The sequence below is a fragment of the Poecilia mexicana genome, unplaced genomic scaffold, assembly GCF_051168715.1.
Source record: "Poecilia mexicana isolate PSO_F unplaced genomic scaffold, ASM5116871v1 scaffold_8, whole genome shotgun sequence".
Lineage (NCBI taxonomy): Eukaryota > Metazoa > Chordata > Actinopteri > Cyprinodontiformes > Poeciliidae > Poecilia > Poecilia mexicana.
Genome location: NW_028263377.1, coordinates 16196759 through 16221785, shown reverse-complemented (window position 1 = coordinate 16221785; position 25027 = coordinate 16196759). Strand labels below are relative to the sequence as shown.

Genomic DNA, 25027 nt, shown 5'->3' with positions numbered 1-25027 from the left:
TGACTTTTTTTTAAATTGTTTTTTACACCCTGTACTCTAGAAAAAAAATGCAAACAACCAAAAACATTCAAGCAGCTCTAAGTTGACCTACGCTGGTAGAAATTCTCCACACAAAAATATGACACTTAAGAGTTAGAAGTAAAACAGAGGAGGTTTTATTTTTAAAACCAGCCCATATATTTAAAACTATACAGAATATAGTTTAGAAATAATACATGGTTGAATTCCTGTTTTACTACTGTTACATAGAATTTTAGAACTGTTCAAAACTAAAAAATAATTGACAGTTTACAGTTCAGGAAAGCTCGTGTGTCAAATTATCCAACGTATAAGACCTTCCTGCTTAATCTGAAGCTGTAAGCAGACGTTAGACTGTCAGAGCTGAGTAAAGAAGTGTAAAAATAAAAACACAAGGGTCACATTGTAGTGAGTTAGCAGGATTTAATCCTAAACAGACGTAACTGTTTTTGTAGTTTTTTACTACAATAATTTATTACTTAAATGGTATTTGCCTTTAGATTTGCATTTTGGTAAATAGATGACCAGCATGCACTGAGTACTAAGACACACACTGCAGTGTGGTGCGTGGTGTCGTTGGCAGACTGGCACATCCGCAGATCCACGTCAGCAGGGGAGCAGAGAAGATGATCCTCAGGATTTTTCACTACAGGACTGGGTAGAAAGCTTCTTGGTCATCCATCCAAAACAATAAACCAACACTCCAAGTCTCTCAGTCTTCTGACCCTCTTTACATTTATACTGTCCTTGCTTTGTGCAGTCCTCTTTTCTAAGTCGGGCTTAGTTCCAGGAGGATCTCTTACCTTGGGACAAAAAATAAAATAAAACAAACTTAAAATTGCTGCTCTGTAAATATGACAGTCGGGATGCTATTAATTAGCTGGACGTATAATACAATGCAAGAGAACATGCACAACTGTCTATGACGGCCACAAACCAGATGACTATGAAGTGTCATGTTTTGTACTATAGCACACATGGAGACGCGTCTAAAGCAACTACTTTCCACAAAAAGCCATACCCGGTTTATGGCTGTCAGGAAGAGCTAAATAATTTCTTTAACTTGGTGAGGAAGCCCTCCTCTTTCAACTCTGCTTCCTTCTCGACATGCCTCCTTTTCCCTGCCTTAGACTGCTCACCACTGCTGCCCCCACCTGGACAGATATTAACACTGCAACTAAGTATAACTTGTGTTGCAAAAATTCCCATTTTTAATATGGATTTTCAGTAGCTGAGGGAGGGAAAAAAAGAAAAAAAGAACTATCTTGGAGTGAGACGGTCTTCATACCTGTGCTGGTGTTGGTGACTCCATTCACCGTCCCTTCTACATCGGTCTCATCCTCAGCGAAGCTCGTTAAAAGAGATTTCTGTCTATCTGTCAAAGTCCTACAAAAGAAAATTCATTTAAAGTTGTATTTTGGAAACCTCACAATTTTCCAGTGAACTTTATAGAGAAACAAAGACATCTATGGAGTCTCACTTTGGTATTTTGACTTTGACGTGGATGTAGTGATCTCCAAAGCCATAGCCACTGACGCGAGCAATTCCTTTCCCTGACAGACGGATCCTCTGGTCAGTTTGGACACCTGCAGGGATCTGGGGATGAAAGAAAAATTGCCTGTGGATCTTTCAACTGTTAAAGTATGAAGCTGTACATTTTAATCAGATTAAGTCTATCTCTACTTACTGACAAATTAAGCGTTTCATAAAGTCCTTGTGCTCTTGCTGTGCCTCCCAGAATGGCTTGAGCCACAGAGACGTAAAGATCAGAGTGAATGTCTGCACCTTCCCTCCTGAACACAGGACTCTTTTGGACCTGGATAAAATAAAGATTATACCAAAGAGTCCAAAGTTTGAATGCAGCACACTTTATACTGTCTGACAAATGTTAAACTTGAAATTCACACAGGATAACTTCTACTCATATCGTCTTTGAAGTAAATACCAACCCGAAATGTAATGAAGATTTCCTTCTTTCCGACTGGCATTCTGACCGTCTGACCATCCTCCACTCCTGACAGGGGAAAAAGTACAAACAATAATTCAGATTGTTTTTAAAATCCTCTGAATCTTGCAGGTGAAAATTTTAACCGTCTCCGAATCATCTGGTTCCTGAGAAACGTTTCAGAGCTTTGCACCATGACTCAGTATTTTATTTTATGCAATAGACTGACAAAAACGTTTTGCATAGTAGTGAAAGAATTGCTGCTAAATGCCGAGCGCAGTTGACATGATGGTGGCAGCAGGATTATGCTGATACAGATCTGTGTACTGAGGCTCAAAATCAACTCCTTGACCTATTGTCAGTTTTTAGACAACACTTTCTTCAAACAGTGGTTCAGGTCATGAAGACACAGCAATCAATACCCTTCTCAAAACAAGGAAAGCTTGACTTTTTTCCATGTTGGAAGTGAAAAAAAATCTGCCAAATGTACTACTACTTTTTTGTCAATAGTTTTTTTTTTTTTTAACTCAAAACAAAATCCTATGTTTTGCGTAAATATTACTTGTGAGTTTTCTCCTATTCCAAGTGTATTGAGGTATTTGCACTGGAAACTAAAATACTTGGTAAGATTCTGTTTTTGCAGTGTATGCAGGACAAAGCCAAGTGCTCCTCTGCATGGCTGGCCACTTAAGGCATTAAAGATGAAAAGCTTCCCTCTTCCTCATCTCACCTGAACCCAATTGAGAACTTGTGAGCAGTTTTTAAACTGGAAACTTTTCCATTAATATTGGGCACAAAAATTAAAGAAAAAAAAAAAAAAAAGAAATCGGACTCAAGGCAAACAGAACCTGCAAGAGGCGTAAAGTGGTGTTTTTAAAGTGCAGCTGCAGAAGTGCTATGAGGTTTACTTATTTATTGAACCGTTAATGGTTAACGTCAATGTTACTACAAGATTCAGGTATTCTACTAAATTTCCCTGCTCAACTACGATAAAAAGAAAGAGAGGAATAATTTAGGCAATACAGACTTTGTGAAGGATTGGGAGCTGAATCGATACTTGAGTGTAACTGACCGGCAGGGACAGGAACAACCACAGTCTTCCTCTGCTTGGTTTGTCCAGATCCACGGCAGGTGTTACAGGGAGTTGAAATAACTGTCCCTTTCCCCCCGCAGCGCCGGCATGTAGAACGCATCACAAACGGTCCTGTGTTTATCGTTTCCTATAGGTACGGGGAGAGGTCTCTTTTAGAAGTATAACCTAAAATCGCATAGAAAATGGAAACTTCATGTAGGAGTTCTTACCATGCCGGAGCCGTTACAGTGGTGGCAGTGCTGAACCTTAGTCCCCGGCTCATGGCCTTTCCCATCGCAGCGCTGGCAGGTTGCCTCTATGTTAACAGACATCTCCTTATTCACTCCCTTTGCTGCCTGGGTGAACGTCAGCTCCATGATGTACTGCATGGAAAACGGAGGGAACTTCAGAAAAGGTGCTAAAAGGCAAACAGCTGATCGCAGCGTTGCTTGGCTTTCTGTAAATCTCACTAACCTCCTGTGGCTGATCAAATATGGCGCTGAAGTCTCCGAAGCCACGGCCTCCCGAGAATTCTCCAAAGATTTTGCGGAAAAGCTCCTCCGGGTCCACATGGCTGGCTTGTCCACTCCAGTACTGCTGCTGTCCTCCGGCCTGACCCGCCTCAAAACCCGCCATCCCGTACGTGTCGTACTGCTTCCGCTTCCCTTCGTCACTAAGCACCTGAGAAGATATAAAGAGCAAGGGTTAAATCCACATTAAAGCTCATAGACGAGACTTTTCCCACCAAAACACAGGGAAATCTACTTTACCATACTTGGTAAAGTAGATTTTGTATTTGACGGGGTGTGCATAAGACTGACATGACACTGTCATAAATGTGAATGTTGTCATGAAGTGTCATTCGGTAAATAATGACACTTTTAATGCAAAGTTGCTTTAAAAGTTGCTTTGGAAGTCCATTCAAAGTGCTAACTTTGCATTAAAGAGTCATTATTTACAAAGTAATACAAAGTTGACACTTCTAATGGACTTTTAATGCAACTTTTAAACCAACTTTGCATTAAAAGTGTCATTATTTACCGAATGACACTTCATGACAACATTCATAAAGGCTCCTTCGTGTTCATGACAGGCGCTGTGTCATATTTATGACAGTGTCATGTCAGTCTTATGCACACCCCGTCAAATAAAGTGTTACCCGATATTTATTGTAAGAACTGAAAGCAAACCTCGTATGCTTCAGCCAACTGTGCAAATTTTTCTTTTGCTTGCGGGTCGTCTTTGTTTGTGTCTGGGTGGTACTTTTTGGCCATCTGCGAACAAAACAAGACAAAAAGTAAAAATCAACTTCTGTGATTCTTGCTTAGGTTGCCATTATGCATGTCCTGATCAGGATTCTGCCCCCTGCTACCAATCAGATTAATATAGGAATGGGCATTTCCAGATACACAGTCTCAGCCCAATACTTTATTAAAACTGATGCTATGTATACATGCATAAAAGTGGCTTTAAAGTGTGGCAAAATAAATGACAGCAACAGATATTTTGTCTCAAAAGGAGCTTCTGCAGGATAGCCTTGTGTTTAGCAAACAAGTACTGTATATGCTGAAGAGCTAGTCTACCGATAGCATGTTTTGTCTCTGTTTTGATATGACCCGTTCATAATTCCTCTCGTAATATATTTCAGTGTAGTTCCAATTCATTACATTTCCTACATTGACTGTAAACATTGTAAAAGTGTAAGACTGTTAAAATGCCAGAACCAAGCTGATTTCTATGTGAATTAAATATGCTGCTGGGCTTAAAATACATGAAAGTAGGCTGTGATTTTATTTTTAGATATTAGACCGCACCAAATTGCAGCTCCGCATCTCTTTGGGATTGAACAGACACAAAAATCCCAGACAATAGGGATCTAGAGTATAGCTACAATATTTATATGTGCAAATTCACATTTGCTTGCATGGATAATTTTGAAAGCTGATACATTTTAAGTGCTAATAGTTCACTGTCTGCAGGTCAATAATAAATTTGGCCATTTGGATGGAATGTAGCTGGTCTTGATGCCACAACTTATAATTGTAATAGCCAAGAAGCTAAAGGCCACAGTCAGTAGTGAAGACTTTGTGAAAATATAGAAAATGTCAGGCAAATGTTAAGTTAAACTCATAAATCAGCAATAATATTGCACTGCCACATTTACCACCATAATTTCATATCATAACATTGGGAGTTACAACTACGACAAGCTGCACATGAGGCGAGATCAAACCTGGTAGTAGGCTTTCTTGATCTCCTTTTGGGATGCGGTGCGAGGGACTCCAAGAATCTGATAGAAATCCTGCTTGCTGCTAGAAGAGGCGCTTGTGTGGAAGGACAGCGTGTAGAGAGCATGGGGCGACTTCAGACCTGAATGTTGCCCAGAAAAGTCAGAGGGTAAGTAAATGACATCTAGAAGTGTTACAAAGTTGCAAAGCAGCTTATTTTTCACAGTTCTCAGTTAAAATGTTCAAATTTGTTTGGGTCTCAGACCCAAGACCTATAAAAGTCTCTATAAGCTTATATTGCAAAAATGTTTTGTTCTGATTTTCTTTAATTTTTTTTAAATAATTAATATATATGCGATCAGTAACTGTAGTAAAAATGACTTCAAAATGGCACTGAACTTTATTGGTTAAAAATAGGGTAGTGTTAAAGGATTTCACTAAACTGTATAGAACTGATTTGGCACTGCTGATTTTGCTTTATTGTACTTGGAGAGCAGTCAAAAAAAAAAAAAAAACAATACAAGCATAACTTGCAACAGTTAAAGTACAAACAAAATAGTCTCGTCTTTGCTAATGTCACTTAAAGACTGCAAAGTTAGCAGGTGTGATTACATCACATTTTTATCAACTACTTTGAGGTAGTTCGAGGTACATGTATAGATGTTAAAACCTTATTTCATCGTTGTAACGTTTGTAGTTAGATATTAGTTTACGGTTATCCGATTATTTTAGGCCGTGTCACTTGAGTAAAATGATATTATTATGGTACATGTAGCTTAGCTTATTTTAGCTTAGCTGATGTAGTTCTCACCTGACAGCCCTCTCAATGTCAACGCTTTTCCTGCTCCACCGCAAAACAAGCTGCCCCCACGCCACAACTTCTCGGCTCCCACAGTAGAAAAACTCCGGAGGTTTCCATGCTCAGAAGACAGAACGAAACCGGCAGCTCTTCGAGGTCCAGAGGACACGATGACTGCAATCCAGCGTGAGGAGCTGCGAACGGCCGAGGACGCCATCATGCCGACAGTCACCACCGCTTGTGAGACTGCGCATGCCTGGGAAAACGGTGTGGGCGTGCATAGGAAAGGGGAAAAAAACAAAAAAACAAAAAACAAAAACATTTTTTTGGTTACTTTTTAGTAAATTATACATCAAGCACTATAGTTTTTCAAAAGAGAGGAAAAATATATTTATTTGCAAAAACAAAATCTCATGAAAAAAATTGATGCAAACGTTTTATTCTCCGAGGCTGCACGTTTTGGAACACTGTGTGGTTTAACCACAGGATCGTACGTCGATATCGCCGCCATATTGTGAATGGCATTTTTTTTAGACATGCAAAAACTTCTAAAATCCCGGTCTGTTTTACAGGTTTGGGTTCGAGCTACTGTATGTGTCACTATATGTGGTCTGTTTTGATCAGAGCTTGGCAGGTCCTAGCTATATGTACTCTGTTACATTTATTTTAATAAGTTCATAAAAAAATATTTGTAGGGGTACAAATATTGACACACAAAAATACATCCAGTCTGGAGAGTCTTCTGGTTCGTGGTTTGTTTTCCTTTTCTGAGTCCCCAGGAAAAAAGGTCTACAACTGTCACTCTACTGGTCTGAAGGGGAAATCGAAGACACCGCCCAGTCGTTCGACTCGGCTGGTAGAGCAAATCGAACGAACACCGCGCGGCGAGCCAAAGCTGTCAGCTGCAGCAGCGGCAGCACTCTCAGCAGTACCAACCAGCTCGACAGAGACACCCGGAAGGCACGAAAGTCAATTTGGGAGAGCATTATGAATCGTTTTAAGACCTCCAAATTCAAAAACACCACTCCGAAGGTTGCCAAGAAAGAGGTGAGTAGTGAACCCGCTTCTGGATAGAAACAGTTCTCTTGGCTAGCACTAAATTGCTGAGCTACTTTTGGGGAGGAACGCCTGCCTGTCTGCTTGCAAGGGATGTTGAACTTCCTGCATCTGGGAGCCTGTAGTAAAGAGAAAAATATGAATGCACTTGCTACTAGTGCCTATTTATATGTATTTGTCAGCCTTGTGGCTGCATTTCAGCAGCTGACCATCGTCAGACGTTGCAATGAAACCCATTGTTAAGCTTTTGTTTTACTGATTTGTAATTTTCCCGTTGCATTTGTTGCCCACTTTTGAGTTTTGTTGGGATGCCGCTGAGATTTTTTAAGCTCTCAGCCATGGGGAAAAGGAACGTATAAATTTCAGTAATCGACATGTCTGGACCAGAATTCATGTGTCTTGCATACAAATAAGCCTTTGAACCCATTAGTTCCAGGTTACAGCGCCTGCACAACCCGTGTATGGAGCATTTTATGCAATCTACTGCCTCCATGCAGACAAATGAAAGCCTGGCATGCACACACCCACCCATAATCGGTGGATGTCCCCCAGTCTCTGCACACGCAGCAGGTGGTGCCTTGCTCCTGTGAATGCTGAAGCAATAATTCTTGTAGGCATGTAGCTGTTCCGAGCCATGTGCTTTCATTTCAAAACGCAATGCAGGAGCAAAAATAGGACGGGAGACGTAAGGAGCACAGTGAGGCAAGCAAGGAGCGGTTTGAGGGGCTTGACAGGAAAATAAAGACGAGTGGGTGTTGCTTGATTGAATATTCATAGATGAGTTGGTCCAGCTTTCGTTTGAGGGAAACAGACGCTCTCTTGCAACACTGCCGAGCCAGTTTCTAATCATCTATGCAGATCTTGTTGAAATGTCTTTGAGGTCTTAAGTGAAAACAAACCAATATGCAGCTTCATAGGAAAACAAAAAGAAAAGATTATTAAGTGTTCCCGGAGCAAAACTATTAATGCCTTCTTTATTCATACTGTTAGTGTTGCTTTTTGTTGTTTTTTGTCCAACAGCTTAGCAGTAATTATTGGAGCATGTTGTACACACATGCTGCTCTTGCCATGTTAACGTTATGTAAGACCTTTCTCTGCTGTGCAGTGAAAGGAGCACTTCCATTTCCTCTGCTCTGTGCTCGTTCTAAAACTCTAAAGTGTGTGCACACTCAGCTAGATCCTTCCTGTTTATTGCTGGCTTCTTTTTCTTTGACGGTTGTTGCACCAACTTGGTCACATGCTCTCCTCCCTGTCATTAAGCTCACACTTTTTTTCCCCCATGTGTTTCTTTTTTTCCGTTCATGAGTGGGTTTCCTTATTTTTGCCTCTTTGTCTGTAAATGTAGGGATGGATCAACAATATCCACGCTGGCTCCATCTCCTGCCAGGGGAGCCACATCACAGCAAGCTCCAAGCTGGTGGCTTTCAACACCGATCAGGCTGGTATGGCTTTAATGTTGTGGCAAAATCAAAAACACTGTCTTTAGATCAGACATCTGCAGCTGTTACAAATGAAAGATACATTTTGCCCAATTTCCCTGCAAATGTTGTTGATGACCGCTGAACTCCCTTAAAATTAAGATAGCCTTGCTTATATGTGGAAAAAAGAAGCTACATGTTGTAAAATGAAAAGCAATTGTCTTGCGCGCATAAGAACCAAAAAATAAGTCACATAAAACAAATTTTTCATTATGAAAAATATTTGATGCAAACTAAACACAAAACAGATTTGCTCCAGTTTTTTTTTTTTTCCATATTTTTGTAAAATGAAAAAGTTACATTGAAATAAAAAACACATTTTGAAATTAACAAAAGCTAATATAAAATATACCCTTCATAAAAAAAAATATAAATCTGAAAATCTATGTTCCTAGATGCTCTTATTCCACTCCAGTTTCTATCTCTTTCTTTCCAGTAAATAACTGTAATACTATTTTGTGTCGATTAATCACATTGAGGTTTTTGGGTTATTTCACATAACAAAATGTGTAATGCTTAAAGGGGTAGGAGTTATTTTTCCAGGCAGTGTTCAGGCCTCATGAACCTTTTTTTGGTATCAGTAAATGGGTTTTATTGTGTGATTTCTGCCAGGTTTTATGTGCTGCATGTCTCTGTAGGTGGTGGGATGGTGGGCCTGACCTCAGTCAGCCCTTCCGATGGCCAATGGACGGTCACCCAGATCTCCTGCCATTCCGGTACTTTTCTCTGTTTTTGTTTAATTTCATGTGATGCAAATAAGTACATGGGTCATCACCATTCAGATTTTGTGAGTGCTTATAAACGATGTGCTTTTTGTTAATACCAAATTTTTTCTGAGTTATTTAGTATCTTAAAGCACACAAAGAGCCACATTTTGTGCAAAAATTATACTTGGAATATATCTGACGTCCTGTGTAGCTTATCTTTAATGAGTTAAGAGCATATTGTGTTTTTGTAAAATAAAGAAGTGCAGACAGTGTCTAAAAATAAAAGCTTGACAGATAGGACCCATATCATTGTTTTTAACTTGAGTTTTCTTTTCTCCTTCAGATCTGGTGACTGATATGGACTTTTCTCCCTTTGATGAGTGTCTCCTGGCAACCTGCTCTGGGGATGAAACGGTAAGCTCTGCAATGTCCTACTTTCTTCCCAACTTTGCCATTATTTGTCCCCTTTATCTTTCTTTCCCTACCCTACCCTTCAGTATCCTCCAGAATATTTCTTTCAATTCCCCTTACTTCCAAATGTTGTTTTCCTGACATAAGGTTTTTTGAGATCTCAAAAAAAAAAAAAAAACAGGAACCTCTTACGGTCTATTATGCACAATCCAGACCTCATTGTATTTTAATTCACATTGGAAAACTTCCCTAAAACCTTACTGAGACCATCCGTCTTCTGACAGATGTTATGGCACAGTCTTTATCTGGTCTGAACGGAGTCATAGTTTTGTTGTAGTGTCATAAAACATAAAGTTCATAATTAAACCCTATAGCATGACTTGTGTATCTGAATCTGACATTTCCCTGTGTTAAATCAGTAGTCATCACCTCTAGCTGTCTTATCTACACCGAGAAGAAAATGAATCGGCATTAAAACCTTGACAAGACGATATGGTCACCCGAATTCTTCACCATTCCAGATGGAGAAGAATGTCAAACATTTACTAAGACCGTTGCCAGTAAAAACAAATAGGAGATATTATCCTCACATCTGACACTCCTGTGTGTGCAGGTGAAGCTGTGGCGTTTGTGCGATCCAGAGCAGGAGCAGCCCAGCAGTCCTGAACTGACTCTACAGCCAGGTCAGGGCAGGCTAGAGCTTGTGCACTTCCATCCCACTTCCTCGGGCCTGCTGGCTGTTGCAACCACCAAGTCTCCTCTGATTTGGGACACCAGCAGGCAAGACGCGCCTCTTGCAGGTAATCGCGTTTAAGTTTCTGTGTGCCCTGACGAAATTAAACTACGTGTCTCAGAAAGTTTTGTCTCGTTGTACATTATGTATCATGTCTTCAGTCTGTGTCAGTTAAAGCCATGTTCATGTTGTTTTTATGTGTAGCAAAAATATGTATTTGGTCTGGAGTGAAGCAGTAGGTTGGCTTTTTTTTTTTTTTTTTTTTTTTTTTTTTTTTGCTGGAGAATGTCTGACTGACCTGCCTACATTTTACAGCCCTGTGGCTCTGTCTAAGTGCTGGAGCAGCAGAGGTAATGTTTTATTTCGCAGTCCTGAGGCTAATCTCCTCAGGCTGGCCTCAGGATGCACTCACTGTATTCTGGCCTCATTCACCCCCCTCCCCCCATATTTTGCTCCCCTTCCACAAACACTGCACACCCACTCCACCTCCCCATGACAGCTGACCTGGCTGCTGCTCACTGCTGATCCAGCATCTCATGAGCTGCTCCCTCCACAGAGTCTTTCATTTCCTTCATTTGTTGTTGTTATTTTGTGGTCAAGGGGAAAAAAATCTAAGGTTCTTACTTAAAAAAAAAAAAAAAAAAGAGTAAATCTTTATAGGAACACCCTTTATTTTTCATCCGTTTGTTTCTTGGTGTTGCAAAGAAACTTCTCGCACGCTGTGCTGTGCTCTCTTCTGACACAGCAGAGTTTTGTACATCAATGCTTAAACTTTTCACACATTCTTATGTAAATCATCCGCTCTCTCTTTGTCCTTTTCTGAATTGTTTGGCTTCATCTTTCCTTGTTTTTCTGTGGTGACGTCTTCAGAATATTGTTTTTTTTGTCACGTCTCTGTGTTTGTTGTCATTCTTTGTTCACCATTCGTGTTGTCATGCTTCCTCTTTTTCCTAAACTTTTTCCGTTCCTGTCTGATCTTTATCTTGCTGTGTTTGCTGTTCCCTTTCACCTTAAATTGATCGTCTATGTTCGCAGCCTTGGAGCAGCACAGCGACCAGCTGCAGAGTCTCAGTTGGAAGCGAGACGGCTCCCTTCTTGCGTCTTCCAGCAAGGTGAGGCTAATTCACCAAGATTAGACAGGAGACATGAGCATTGCCTGATTTGTTTTAATTAATCTTGCAAATAGACAGTTTCACATAAACGTTTAAGATGATCTTGAGACTTATGTTTTGAGAATGGCTTTGGCTGCTCTTCTACTTATTTTGTTTTTTTTCTGTCTTGTATCCTTCTTAACTCTATAAGAGATAATAATGTTCATTTGGCATTCTCTTTTTCTCAAAGTTGTGCTCATCCATGTAAAATGCCAGGATTATAGGATGTTTAAAAGGAAAGTATTAATCATTTCAAAATTTTGCTCTACTACAGTATGACATTTATCCTGGAAAATAAGCAATTGTGAGGAAATATCTAAAAACAATAAATAAAAAAAGATGGCAATGACCTTGATACACACCCTCAAATGTTTATATAAAGTCTTTTCAGTTTACGTATAACATCAGTTATATTAACTACAGGTAATGCTAATAAATAGGACAAGATTACAGAATATATGTAGGAAAACATGGACATAAAAAACTTGACTTTCCTCCAAAATTTGTTGAAATGTTGAAAGCGAAGAGGCCACCAAGAAGCCGTTAGCAGCACTGAACCAGCTACAGAGAAATCTGTGTTTTACATGCGACAACAATCATTACTTTGCCATATGTTTGGACTGGAGTGTAGAGTTACAAGACGGATAACAAAATGTCCATATCTGCCTAAAACCTGTAACTGTAATCCTGAGTTATGGTCAGAAAACATACTACATTATTCTGTCATGTTGCTTCTCTTGATTTGACCTATTATATTGTATTGTAAAAGTGATTTCCATTGCATTTAATTGAACAGCACTAAAGACCAATCAGTTTTGAAACCAAAACTATACCACTTTTATTAGAAACTGAAGGATGAAGACAGATTTGATCTGTATAGCATCCTAATGAATCCAGATCCACATCCAAGTCAACAAAAGAACAACTCCTCCAGACAAAAAAAAAAAAGTTTTTAGACGGATACATTACCTAAATCTGATAGAAAATATATCTTGTCTGGAGATTCCCAGACGATTGCTTTGGTGAACTTTTGCTACATAAAACTGACAAATACTGACTTGTGAAGATGTCGCATGGTAATGGAATTCAACCTAAGAAGATTGAATGTTTTAATTCATTAAAAGATGCTTCAGCCAAGTATTAGATTGAGCATGTGCACACTTATCTAATGAAGTTCCTAAACTTTATATATACACATATATTTCTCCATTAAAAGGTTAGTTTCTTTTTTAATGAAATTTTACAGGAGATGCATTGCATTAAATGCCCAATCTTTAGTCAATTTGCACAACACATTTTCACAGTTTTTTTTTTTTTTTTACTAAAATTGGCACAAGAGTGACCTCACAAAGAAACGAATGGCAGAAGAACTTTTTAAGCATTCCTAAAATCCTGAAAAAGTAAAAGCTATGATGCTTTATACTTTGCTTTTAAAGAAAGCAAAGTAACCATTTAAAACCATCATTTTTCATTAAGAGGTTTATTTGGACCCAGGAGCCATTTGCTGCAGTTACAGGTTGTCACCACTAGATGCTGCCACTGAACCATATCCACCTTCTCAGTTTGGAGAATTCAATCAAAATGTCAACAAGGTGAAGCTCATAAAAGAGGGCGGGAATGGCGTTCAGCATTGGTTTAGGAATTAAGATTTTTTCAAAGGAAAACGGGGAAAAACTTTGATATCAGTTCAATGTAAAAACTTTAATTACCAGCTTTGTTACAGCGGTGAAATAGTAATGCCAAAGACATTATTACTAAGGGCCTGAGGAGATTTCCCTAAATGAGATTGGAAAACTGCTTGGAAATTAAGAAACTAATGGAAACAGGCTGTGTGTGAAGGTTTAGTCACTCGGGGTTGTAAATCTGTCTCATCGCTATCTGACCTTTCAGTCCCTGTACCCAGCATAGCTTAATGGCCTCCTTGGTCAAACAACTTTTATGTTGCAAAGCTTCAGTGTTTTACACATATTTATGTTGAACATCGTAAACCGTAAAGAGAGGGTAATTAATTGTACAAGATAAAAAGGTCCTTCTCTATATTAATGGGCTTTCTATTAGGTTATAGTGAATTAACAGAAAGAAAAAGACGCGATTAAAATTGTTCTATAAGTACAATGTGGGACGTTAATGTAAAGATACTGCTCAATAAGGTAGAATATAATTGAAAAGTTATTTTATTTCAGTAATTGGTTCAAATAATGAATCTAATTTTCATGGTTTTTTGTGTTAATTTTTTTGATTAGCAATGATCTTCTGTGGTTCACAGTGCTTGTTGAGTCTCAGTGACTTTCTGCTTGACAGCTGACAAGTCAGCATGTTTTTACTGGTCCTATGCAATATTCTAATGGTACTACATTTTGATACATTTATATCTATAAATTCTCTTTCTTTATTCATATTTTTATGACTTATATTGATTTTAATAATCCTAACTGACCTAAAACAGAAACGTTAAGCTTGATTCAGTTATTTGAAACATTAGGATGATTTTAATTATTGAAATTAACTTTTTATTGATATTCCACTTTATTGAGATTCATGTTTGTTCTTTGACTTATATCTTATTACATACCTAGAGTGACCTTCTCTTTGCTTTGTTTCTTTGTTGAAATCTCAGTGGCTGATGGGAAAATTTGTGCAAGGCCGCTGGATCCTACATTAGACCATGTGCAATGACGTTTTCTCATCCTTGAGAACAAATGACCTTTGACACAGAAATGTACCAAGTTCACCTATTTAATAGCTATGATTGTTGGTTGGCTGCCCCTAGTTTGTCTCTTTCTGACAAGTAACAAATTACTCCAGCCATCACAGGATTTGTCCAAACCATGACATTCTTGACAGGATAATCATCCTAATCAGAGCTACAAGCTTTACTGATGCAGCCTGAAAGATCAAGACACCTGAGAAGAAAGTGTGTGTGTGTTTGAGGGCCTCTGAGTTTTTAGCCATGTTCAACTCGGGTGTCATTTAACTAAAAGGGCCGCTTTCACTCCCTTCAATTGGAGTTATTAAAGCAAATAGAGCTTGCCAACATGTGGGTCCAATCCCCAGCTCTTCTGTAGGGTAAACACTGGTGCATGGGCCTTGGGTGGGGGAAGATGAAGGGAATACCCCGTCCCCGAAGAGCAGTAATCATGACTGGCCTCATTTGGACTGAAAGAAAGGTGTATTTATGGCACGTGTGTAGGAGGGGAAAAAAAAAGAAAAAGAGAGAGATTCTGTAAAATGCAGGCAAAGCTACAGGTAGTGTGAGTGACAAACAGGATCAACTATTATGCTGCCCAGACACCATGCTGTAACGAATACTAGATAAAGAAGCTACAGTCTCAGCAGGCTTTGACCCGAGTAACCACGGGAGACTGGGAACAGCAGTCTGGCAGTGCCGTCTGTTTGACGAGTGCAGCGACTGATGGAGAGCGCTGCCGGGTGAAGATTCCCAGCGTCTGTGTGTGTGTTCGGTGCGCAGTGAAAACTCATCAACGGCAGCTTGAGAGTGACGCGCCGCCTCTTTGATTAAACAGCTGCCGCATAAGCACACCCGCACAAATCCAGACGCGGCCATGCAGGGCTCCCATCTGTGCATTTATGAGTTTAGGTGGTATGTGTTTTTCATGTGTGGTATTGTTAGAGGGATAAGAGAGAGTGATTGTTTGAGTCTGTGCATTTATGCAGTTGTTTGGTGAGCACTTCTGTTCATGAATAGCCCCTCATTTGTGTATTTGCACAGCCAGATATTGTCCTCCTTTGTGTGTTGTTTGCACTGCAACACTTTGGTTGGTTGTGAGACCCAAAATGCTCACTACTGTGCACCTCTGTGAAACACAGTGTGTGTTTTGGATCACAGAGTACCAGAATTTTGACTATTTCTCAGTCTACTACAGCAGACATAGACAGAATACTGTTAATTTATTTGAGTGTTTTAGCACATCATTATAAGAAATGCTTTGGAAATCATTTGGACAAGTTTGTCACACTTTCTTTGGATGTTTTTGGTTTCATGTCTTTTGGAAAAGTGTATATACTGCTCGAGCAGTTCTTCACTGTGTCTCTCCAGAACTGGGAAACAGCATCCAGGAATAGTTTTAGGGAAAATAACACACCCCTGTGTAAGACGCCCAAGAAAACTGGGAAACCGCATCGGTCCCAAGCAAAGCATTTGCCATAATGTTATGTTAACATTGTTTTGTGCCATAGCTATTAGCATTTAAGTAATGAGATGAATTTAAAAAAATACTCAAACTCATCAGAACTTTAGACATGTAATCATTTATGCTCTTTTTAAAATTAAATTGACTTTATAGGCCATTATGAGGATCTATCCTCTATTTATATTTTTATGCAAGAACATTCGTATTTAATTATTCCAAAGCATAATTGAAGGAAAGTCTGCAGCGAAGTAAAATTTTGATAATAGTTTCTGAACCATTCTAAGCTCCAGTTTGTCCCAATGTTTTGTTTGTTTTAAGAATTTTTTTGGCTCGATTTCCTGTTGTTTGATAGTGAAATAACAGAAAAAGGAGACTGTGAGAGAGGAGAAAGACCTGTTGCAAAGGTCGACAGGATGAGGCTCGAACCTGTGATGGCCGCATTCAGGACTGAGGCCTCTATATATGAGTCGCACGCTTTGCCCGTGCGCCATCACTGTGCTCTGTCTCAATGTTTTTAATTGGGTTTTCAAGAAATAAATTTACTAGAATTGTAAACTAAAGCTCGGTGGAAAGAACAGGTGGAGTCTTACCCAAAGGACATGAGGAGGAGATTTGTTTGAGTGTTGTTCCTGGACTGCTCTCTGAGCCCGGAGCTTACTCCCAGGTCACAGAGGCCTGAAAACAGACCTGGAGGGGCATCATATTCGTGGGTGGGCTGCACAAAGACAAGTCAGATACCAAAAACCACCCAAAACAAAACAAAACGGTTCATTATTCATACCAATGTTTACTATTGATGCCAAAAATTGCAAATAGATGCATCTTGCAATTGCAGAAAGGATCAGAGTGGAGGCGAGGTAACGCTCTGTTCAAATTTTTCCAACATGTGTTTTTATGTGAAAGGATAGCAGGATAGAAATCACAATGATTCTTGCTGAGTGTGTCCAAGTGGAGTTTTCTGTGTTATAGTCAGCCTCCTGATTCCCTTTGACATGTATATGTTAGGTGTGGCATGGTTGAGCCTAAGTGCTTAGAAGCATTACCTGCTATCAGCTCCATGTGTCAGGCGGTTGCTGTGATCATAGTCACACAGCAGTATTGAGTGACACGGCTGCAGACACATGCGTCCCGCACAGCCTGATCCCATTAGGCATCATTTCCTTTCAATCACATACAGTTCCCTATGATTGGCTGCTGTGGCGGAGACTGTGTGTGTGTTTTAATAGACTGGGGTCAAGGCATATGAGGGCACAGAGAGGTCACTGGATTTCATTTGCTGATGGTGAATCAGTGAGATTTTTGCTGATTGAATGACTAAACTCTGAGCAGTTTTGTTCTTTGTTTGGATTACGCTAACGAGGAGGGACCACTTGTTAATACTTTCAGTATGCATCATTAATATTCTAGCTTTTTATGTGGGTTGCATGAAAATTCTATTGCCAGCTGAAAAGTCTGTAATTTCTTCCACATTTTCTTTAAGGCAATTTTGAAAATCCTGAACTCAAACAAGCTATCTGACCTCTCTTACATGTTAAACTTCTTACTCCTCAGCTTGCCTCTTATCTTATTTCAACTTAACTTCAGAATCTTTGTATAAACACAGATCTGGGAATGAAACTAATCATCATGCAGAACAAAGAACACCTAGGTTTTAGAGTTTAGACTTATTTGAAATTTATTTGATTTGCTCGCTGGTCGGCTCAGGCTTCTGTGGTGCGTTTAATAAGCCTACAATACATACAGCACGGAGAAAGCCAGATGAAAAAATGCAATATCAAGTTGTGTCAATCTTTTTATGGTCTCAATGGAGGAATTAGCAGCTTATGCCAACATGAGGCATGTGAGAGTTTGATTCAGGACTCGGCATACGGCCATGGCTTGTGCTATGGCTGCACCCTCATCACACGCACGTTGGGCTGGCATCACTCAATTTTACTTGTTGAAAAGCTCTTTGTGTTTTGACTGATATTTGCATTCTGACCAGATAATTTTCTGACTGTATCAAAAAGGATCTAATCAATAAGCAACCTTATATGATTTCCCTGCCATACAGACATTTCCATGATGAGACCCCTTGCACATAAACCTCCGATTTAAAAAAAAAATGGGGGAAACGTTTCTATGTACATTACATTGTATTTGTGAAATATTTTGAAAGCCATGGTTAGGTTCCACTTCTACCATCTTTATGTACTTTATTCTGCCAAATACAACTGTAATAAATTTGAAGTGATCCAGCAATGTTTGGAAGGCTGTTGAGCTCTAAGAGACTTAGACATTTAATATATCTAGCAATGCCTTTACATATGAATGTTACTGATCAAAATTTTTGTTTTTTTTTCCATTATAAACAATGTCTCATTTACCAGTACAAAGTTTTTTTATAGCCCATTCCATCCCTTTTCTTTTGTTTTTAATCTTGCTTTTTTCTCCTGCAGGACAAGATGTTGCGAGTGTTTGATCCCAGAGCCCAGTTGACACCTGTTCAGGTAAGACCACCAGACTTTGATAAATCATAGGAGGAGTTATGGTCTTCTTGGTCTGTTAGTAAGAAAACTCCTTCCTTTCGAAATCACTGTTGTATGGGTGTAATCACCACTGGTCATTCACCACTATTGGTAAATGATTATATAGTGGTCATTTACCAATAGCGGTGAATGACGCTAATCGTTAATACCTGTCGCTAATAGGAATTAGCGATTAGCAAATGTTTTTTTCCCCCATAATGTATGTACTATGCATGTTGACAGTATCATGGGTTGCTCCCACTGGCCACTCAGTGACTCATCTTGCTCTAATTTATGAATGTGGTGCACATGGTGGAGTCCCTGCCCTCAACTTCCCACGGTACCCACCCCTCTGATACAGTGTGAACTCAAATACTCCCTTTTTTTTAATTTTTTTTTTTACCCTCGATGTAAATCTCTCACTGACCCCCACATCTGAGCCAACGGTTGCCATCACAACGAGCATCAACGGGAAGGCAGAGCTGTCAAGCTGTTTCGGAGCTGAGAGGAGAAGAAATGGAAGTGTCACGAGAGGCTCCTCACCGTAGAGCAAATATTCTCACACATTTTGGTGGTGGACCTCCCAGTGTGTTTTAATTACTGGGATGCTCAGCCCGCCTCGTGGGCTCTCTGGTTTTGTAAATACGAGGAATCCTGCGAAAACACCGCATGCCAGAGCATATTAAATATCGCATCCCAGAAATACCTGGGAGGCACATCAGCTTGTATGGCAATGAGAGGGGGAGCGTATTTGTGTGTTCACACTCTGTGTACTTGTGTGGACTCTTTCATCTGTTTACACTATGTGCTCAACCGTGCGTTCTTTATTTGTTTTGAAACTTTCGAGATCTCTCTGAGAAGCGTAGCGAAGATTTCTGATAGTTAACGGCGCTCTCTGTTGTCTGAGCTTGCAATGGGAACTTCAAAGCTTTTCTTTGAAATACAAATTATTCAGTGTAATTCAAATATAATTTAAATGAGCTTTCACTTGATACTATTGAAGGGGTGATTGAGTTGCGTACTGTTTCTGGTGACAGGGTAAAAGGACATCATCTTATACAATTTCTAAATCTGTCTTTTTTTTTAAATTTAGCATCAAAATCAAGGCAGCAAGACACTTGATCAGCTATTTTGTCATATACCCCATTATTTTAGTTCAGCAGTTGTGAATTAGATGCATTGTGCATGAAATGTATATTGCAAGGTTATTGATCACCTGCATTGTTACATTTTGTGAAATTAAGTTATAAATGACCACAAACTGTTTTATTCAGAGTTATCTGTGTTTAATCTTAGAAAATCCAGTCCAGAGTGTAATAAAATAGATGGGAAAAGCTCAGGATAGGAAGCATGGAAAAGTACACCATGCTTGTTCCATTCGAACCCTGAGTTACGTTTTCTCAACTTCCTCGATTTCTTTGCATAGTTTCTGCATGATATTTGTGTGTGGGCTTTTTTATTAGTTTTTTCATGATCAAAAGCTGAAAAAATTTCTGTATTCAATCAACAAATAATTATGATTAACAAATCCCAGTTGCCAGATTGGCACCCACAGAAGTTCTAATGAAATAGTTGGTAGATTTTATTCATTTCTACCATATTTGTTTGTGCATTAGAGGGTTTGGAAAGTTTTGCTTGTTGAGTCATAACTTGTTTGGTTAGAATATTGATATGACTTTACACAGTGGCTCAATTCTCTTTACGAAGTGGGAAGGATGAGAGAATGGGCTCATGCTAAGTGTTTGGTACAGTGGCAGGTCTGTGATGCTGTGGGTCAGTTCCTCTCTGGGAACTTTCATGCCATAACTCTGATTTTTAAAGATCAGTCATTGGAACTGAAACTAACATGTGCCGTCTTTGGGTTTTCAGTAGGACGTTGATCCAGAACATGGTCAAATAGATGAAAATGGGTCACCAGTCATATCAGCCCTCTTCCATGAGCGTCCCAAGCAGTGGGCCAAAAAGCTGTGAGATGAGCTGAAGAGAAACAAGCATGACAGTCTAAAGAGATCATGCAAAGGGGAAAGGCCAAAGACCTTTGTTTGGATGCTTTATTCTTGTGAAATGTAGCAGGGGAACATGAAAAACTTTGTTGTCGCCTTACTGTCACAAATGTTCTTTGTCAGATTACAAAGAGTCTGGTTACTTTGGTTTGCTAAACAGCCTTAGAGCCAATTTGAACTGCTTTTCTGCTATCTTAATGATTTCTCTTCTCCCCAAACTCCTTGATTTATTCTTCCGCCCTCATTACCACAGAGACGACCAAGATGTGCAGATGTGATTCAACCCACTGTCCTCTTCACACGGCATATGACTTAACCACCTCAGACCTTCAAAAGTTGAGGCACAGATTTAAGTTATTAGAGGGTTACTCTGGTCCTCCTTTTTTTTTTCTTTTCTCCCCTATCTCTCTCTGAAACTTTGAAACACATCAGGTCCAGCAGTCGGAGGCTTTGGTTTTAAAGGCCCCGGAGAACAGATTGGGAAGAGCCTCACCCCGACAGCTTTCAGTTGTGCAACTGTCTCTGGAGAATGGGAGAGCCACAGCAGCTCCAATTAGCACCCCATCTGTTGAAGAGTGGTCAACAGGGTGCGGATGACAAATCCTTAACACGCTGAAATGTAGGAGTACAGTAATTTGATTGTACAGGCCAACAAAGCTGCCGAACACCATAAAACATGACGGAATACAGCATTTCTCCTTTTGCTGAGTGGTTTCAGAAAGATTCCTCAAAGTATTTCTTTGTGCCTGATGTGAGGACAGTTGTAAAGCACGTTCTCTAACTTGCATTTTGATGAGTAAGTATAAAAACGGCAGGAAAAAGGCCAGCAGGGCCACAAAGAAAAATGAGAAGGCCAACGCAAGGGCCAAACTATTCGACTTTGTAGCGATTCTGGGAGGTCCGGTTGGCTTCTTACATGAATTACAACTAGTTGTCCTCATCAAGAGAAGCCACAAGTCTTCCTGAAAATAGTTCTGGGCAACAGAAACCCAAGAAAACTGGAGCTTGTTAAAGCAAGTCGGAGATTTCACTTAAAATGCCTCTACAATAAAGAGCTAAATGACAGTTAATGGATTTTACCTGATTCAAAATTCCTTCCCATGTGTTTAGTAAGTAATCCCAGTATTTACATAATTATGTAAAGTTTGTTTTCACTGTACACAATCTTGACCCTCAGCCAATTATTTGTAGCATTGACTAAGATTGAGTGGAGAGACTTTGTGAACACCAAATTTAAAGCACTGCCTCAGATTCTTTATTGGATTTAGGTCTGGACTTTGACTGGGACATTTACCATAAACCATATGCTTAGATCTAAACCATTCTATTGTAGATCTGCCTGTATGTTTAATGTTGTTATCCTGAGGACAGGTAAAACTCTTCCTTAACTCCAAATATTTTTAAAGCCTCTAACAACTTTTCCTTCTGAATTGCCTTCTGTGAGTTGCATCATCAAAACATAATTCTTCTACCACCATCTTATACAATGTGCATGGTGTAAATTTTCCACCTTATGTATTGATTAGCATGTTGACCAAAAGCTCAGTCTTGATCTCATGTGACAAGAGCACCTTCTACATGTCTGCTGTGTCCTGTAAGTGTTTTCCATCAGCTATGTACTTGAATTTCTTATGGGGTTTTTTCAGCAGTGGCTTTCTTTTAGCAAAATCTTCAAGAAACCTCGGACTTGTACAGCTGTTGTCTTGACCGCTGTTTGTTGTTAAGACAACTAACGGCTCCTGTCTTGACTGATTTTCTCACCTGATGGATCTGTACATCTCCACCAGTTACCATGGACCAACTAGCTGCTTCTCTGATACCTGACCTGTCCAGTTTAGCCGGACAGGCATCTAGGATACTATTTATGTTTCATGTTTTTGAATGAACAGTTTTCAGTTAGGGTAGGGTAAACGACGTTCATATTAAATTTCTCTGTTCGCTGAATGCAAATCGACACCACACTTTTTTATTTTTTACATTTTATCTTTGAAAGGTTTTGAAAACCATTCCTGGTTTTCCTTCTACTTCACAATTATGCACCACATTCTGTTGGGCAACCAAATACATCCCCAATAGAGTGCACAGAAGTGTGTGTTTGTAACATATAAAAATTAAGTCTCGCAAAACGGACACTTTTTAAAACCACCTGTGTTTAGAATCAAATCTTCAGGGACATTATTGATGGTCTATATTTTGATCCTGATTCAGAGGCTCTATGACTGAGTCAGCCTGCTCTGACTCAGTCATAAGTGGATCTCCCCCCACTACCTCTCCAACCACCAGGTGGGGTAATTAAAGCTCTTAATTACAGTCTTATTCTCGCTGTATTTATGGAAAATGGGATTACAGAAGAAAATTAAAGTCTTGGAGAGAACGAGCAGTAAATATTTTGTCTGTAATCTGGTTGTTGAATTTACTAAGCTGGCTCACAAGGTAGAAAATTGTCTGGATGCTTTTTTCGGTTTCTCTGCAGTAGAGAGCTTTATTTTGGGAGAAAAAAAGTCTTTATTTGACATATTATTTTTAGCCTCAGTCCTTTTTTTTTATTGGAAAAGCCACCTTATGTATTATTTTTCCAAATTTTTCAAACTATTGGGATTGGGGAAGAAAAAGAATCACTCACTTGCTTGTTTAGTTAAAAACACACTCGGCGTGAGAACGGGAAAATGTCGAATGATCAGCTTTTTCTGTTTCTGTAGCCTCTATTCTTGGTTCCAGCCGCCCCGCCATAACATCCCTCGACTGGCCTCTTTAGATAAGTTGCTTTTGCATCTTTGTGTATTTAGGCCTCTGTGCTACGTTCCTGGTCAGAGCCACAAGACTCCTCAGGCTCTTCACTCACTTATTCTGACCTGATACTAATGAGACACGTGCCTTTGCGGTCGTTTGTCTTTCTTCCACTTGTCTGCATTTTTTGATCTACCTCCCAATGTCTTTGTATTTGCTGCGTGTGTGGATCTGTTATTGAGAGTGCATGTGTGTGCGCGCACGCCATATGTGCTTCAAATTACAGTGCCGAAAATACCCCTCATAGTTTTGGGCCACTACTGGCCATAGAGCTGTCGATCTGCGGTTGCTGGAAGACGAGGCAGACTGGAAAAGGGAATAGTTTGCTGGACTTGGGGGCCAGATTCCTCTTTTTCAGCCCGAGCTTCTGCTGCTCTGGGTGAAATTAGAGAGCACCGTGGGCTAGAAGGGGTTTGGATCTGATGAGGGAGCGCTGGGCAGGGCCAAAGAAAAGCACAGTGGTTTCAGTACAGTACCATCTTTTATGCCCTTCCATAAATTACAGTCTGAGCTTCCTGGAAGGTGTGTTTCCCGTTCCCGTGATTCACAACGGAGCCAAACTTAACTGTACTTAAGGTTGATCTTGTACTTCTGTTTTGTGCTTAAATGTATCTTTTCATCAAGAGTAAACCACAGGCAGACAGGCTAGGACTTTGTGTGCTCATTTCCCATTCTTTTAGTTTCGGCTCACAGATTAGAAGCTAGATGGAAATGGGCCTCTTGCGCAGCCTGGACAAGGAGGAAATGTGCTTCAATTGTTTTTGATTTCTGGATTGTGAAAAAAAATGTATTCATTGATTACATTCCCCTTTCTATCTCTTCACATATGTCCATCCTCCCCTTCGTTCATCCGTCGCCTCCCTATTGAAAGCCTGACCACTTTGAAAGTATCTGCAGTATACAGAGCAGAATAGAAATATCCTTTATTTTCCCCACAATGGGGAAATTTCTGTGCAGCACTTTAAAGTCTGGTTAAAAAGGGTTAAAAGTCTGGGAGTTACAGTCTGGGATTTTGACATGAAAAACGTGTGGGAACCCTGAGGACTGAGGTGAAGGCAAAACAGAAAGACGATACGGTTAGGTTTAAAGTAGGCCTCTTTGTTTCTACATGTGTTTTCCTCAATGCCCCTTTTTATTTTAATGTGCAAATCTACAGCTAAAAAAACTTCTCTGTGATATCAGAATTACAAAATGACCAGGTAAACTTTAGATAAACTCAAGATAAAATGTCATGGCTCATTTTATTTTTAAGAAAGGCTCAATGAAACCACAAAACAACTTATGCATTAGTTTGAATTATTATTTTTTTTCTTTTTGCATGTTCGGCATGGCTGTAATCCTCATTATCCAAGTTGCGAGAGCAATTTTGGCTCTCAATGCATCCAGTGTTAGGTTTGAGTCATTTAAGCTCTCATTTAACCTTTTATTAATAATAGGTGAAATATTGAGTTGTGTTTGTAAAAATATCTACCTAAACACTTTAAACTCAGTGTCCAATTAGAGATGTTAAAAAAAATATATGTTTCCTAGTTTCAAAATTGCCCTGTGCCCTGGACAAGCAAGATTTTTCTCACCGAAGGCTAGTGAAGGAAACTTTTGATGTGTTTTAGTGAGTGAAACTTGTGTGTGTGTGTGGATTTGGAAAATGTTTAAAGCAAACCCTAGAGGGATGCAAAGTCAACACTGTGAAAATGTGAAAGAAAACATATTTAAAGAGCAGGCAGCCTTGTTTCAGACTTCACAAGATGCATGATTTAGACCCCCCCCCCCCCCCATCGAGCCAAGATCTACGTCTAGGTTTTAAAAGTTATTTGTAAAAAGTAGCTCATGTGATCATTTTAAAGTGGAAAAGTCCTTTCAAAGGATTTTATAACCAGTATTGTTTGCAGTCTTTTATTACCGGCTGAGTTCAACACAAGTTTCTCTTTCTGCCTCTCAAACCGGATCAGTGCTTTTTTAACAGCCTTACTTTAAATATAGA

The 25027-nt window shown here is 39.5% G+C and overlaps 2 protein-coding genes across 3 annotated transcripts in view; one reads left to right on the top strand and one right to left on the bottom strand.

Annotated features, from left to right (window-relative positions):
- Positions 1-132: 132 nt before the first annotated feature.
- On the bottom strand, positions 133-6324 carry dnaja3a (DnaJ heat shock protein family (Hsp40) member A3a). Of its 2 annotated transcripts, none has more exons than XM_014983598.2 (11): positions 6075-6322; positions 5269-5405; positions 4226-4309; positions 3510-3716; positions 3266-3418; positions 3036-3183; positions 1968-2032; positions 1706-1834; positions 1499-1614; positions 1307-1404; positions 133-821 (listed from the first exon to the last, which is right to left on the bottom strand). In XM_014983598.2, the coding sequence occupies exons 1-11, from the start codon at positions 6280-6282 to the stop codon at positions 799-801; spliced, it is 1368 nt and encodes a 455-aa protein (XP_014839084.1). In that variant the 5' UTR covers positions 6283-6322; the 3' UTR covers positions 133-798. The 2 variants fall into 2 exon arrangements, with proteins under 2 accessions (XP_014839084.1, XP_014839085.1); XM_014983599.2 differs by lacking the exon at positions 133-821 and adding an exon at positions 876-1172 and having other exon boundaries at positions 6075-6324.
- A 625-nt stretch (positions 6325-6949) lies between these two features.
- The window catches only part of coro7 (coronin 7), a 106727-nt gene continuing 88649 nt past the window's right edge, over positions 6950-25027 (top strand). Inside the window, exons 1-7 of the mRNA XM_014983601.2 lie at positions 6950-7109; positions 8464-8560; positions 9235-9312; positions 9647-9717; positions 10328-10514; positions 11483-11559; positions 18188-18238. Of these exons, the coding sequence (XP_014839087.2) occupies positions 7050-7109; positions 8464-8560; positions 9235-9312; positions 9647-9717; positions 10328-10514; positions 11483-11559; positions 18188-18238 (621 nt within the window). The 5' untranslated portion in view covers positions 6950-7049. The remainder of the gene's footprint in view (positions 7110-8463; positions 8561-9234; positions 9313-9646; positions 9718-10327; positions 10515-11482; positions 11560-18187; positions 18239-25027) is intronic.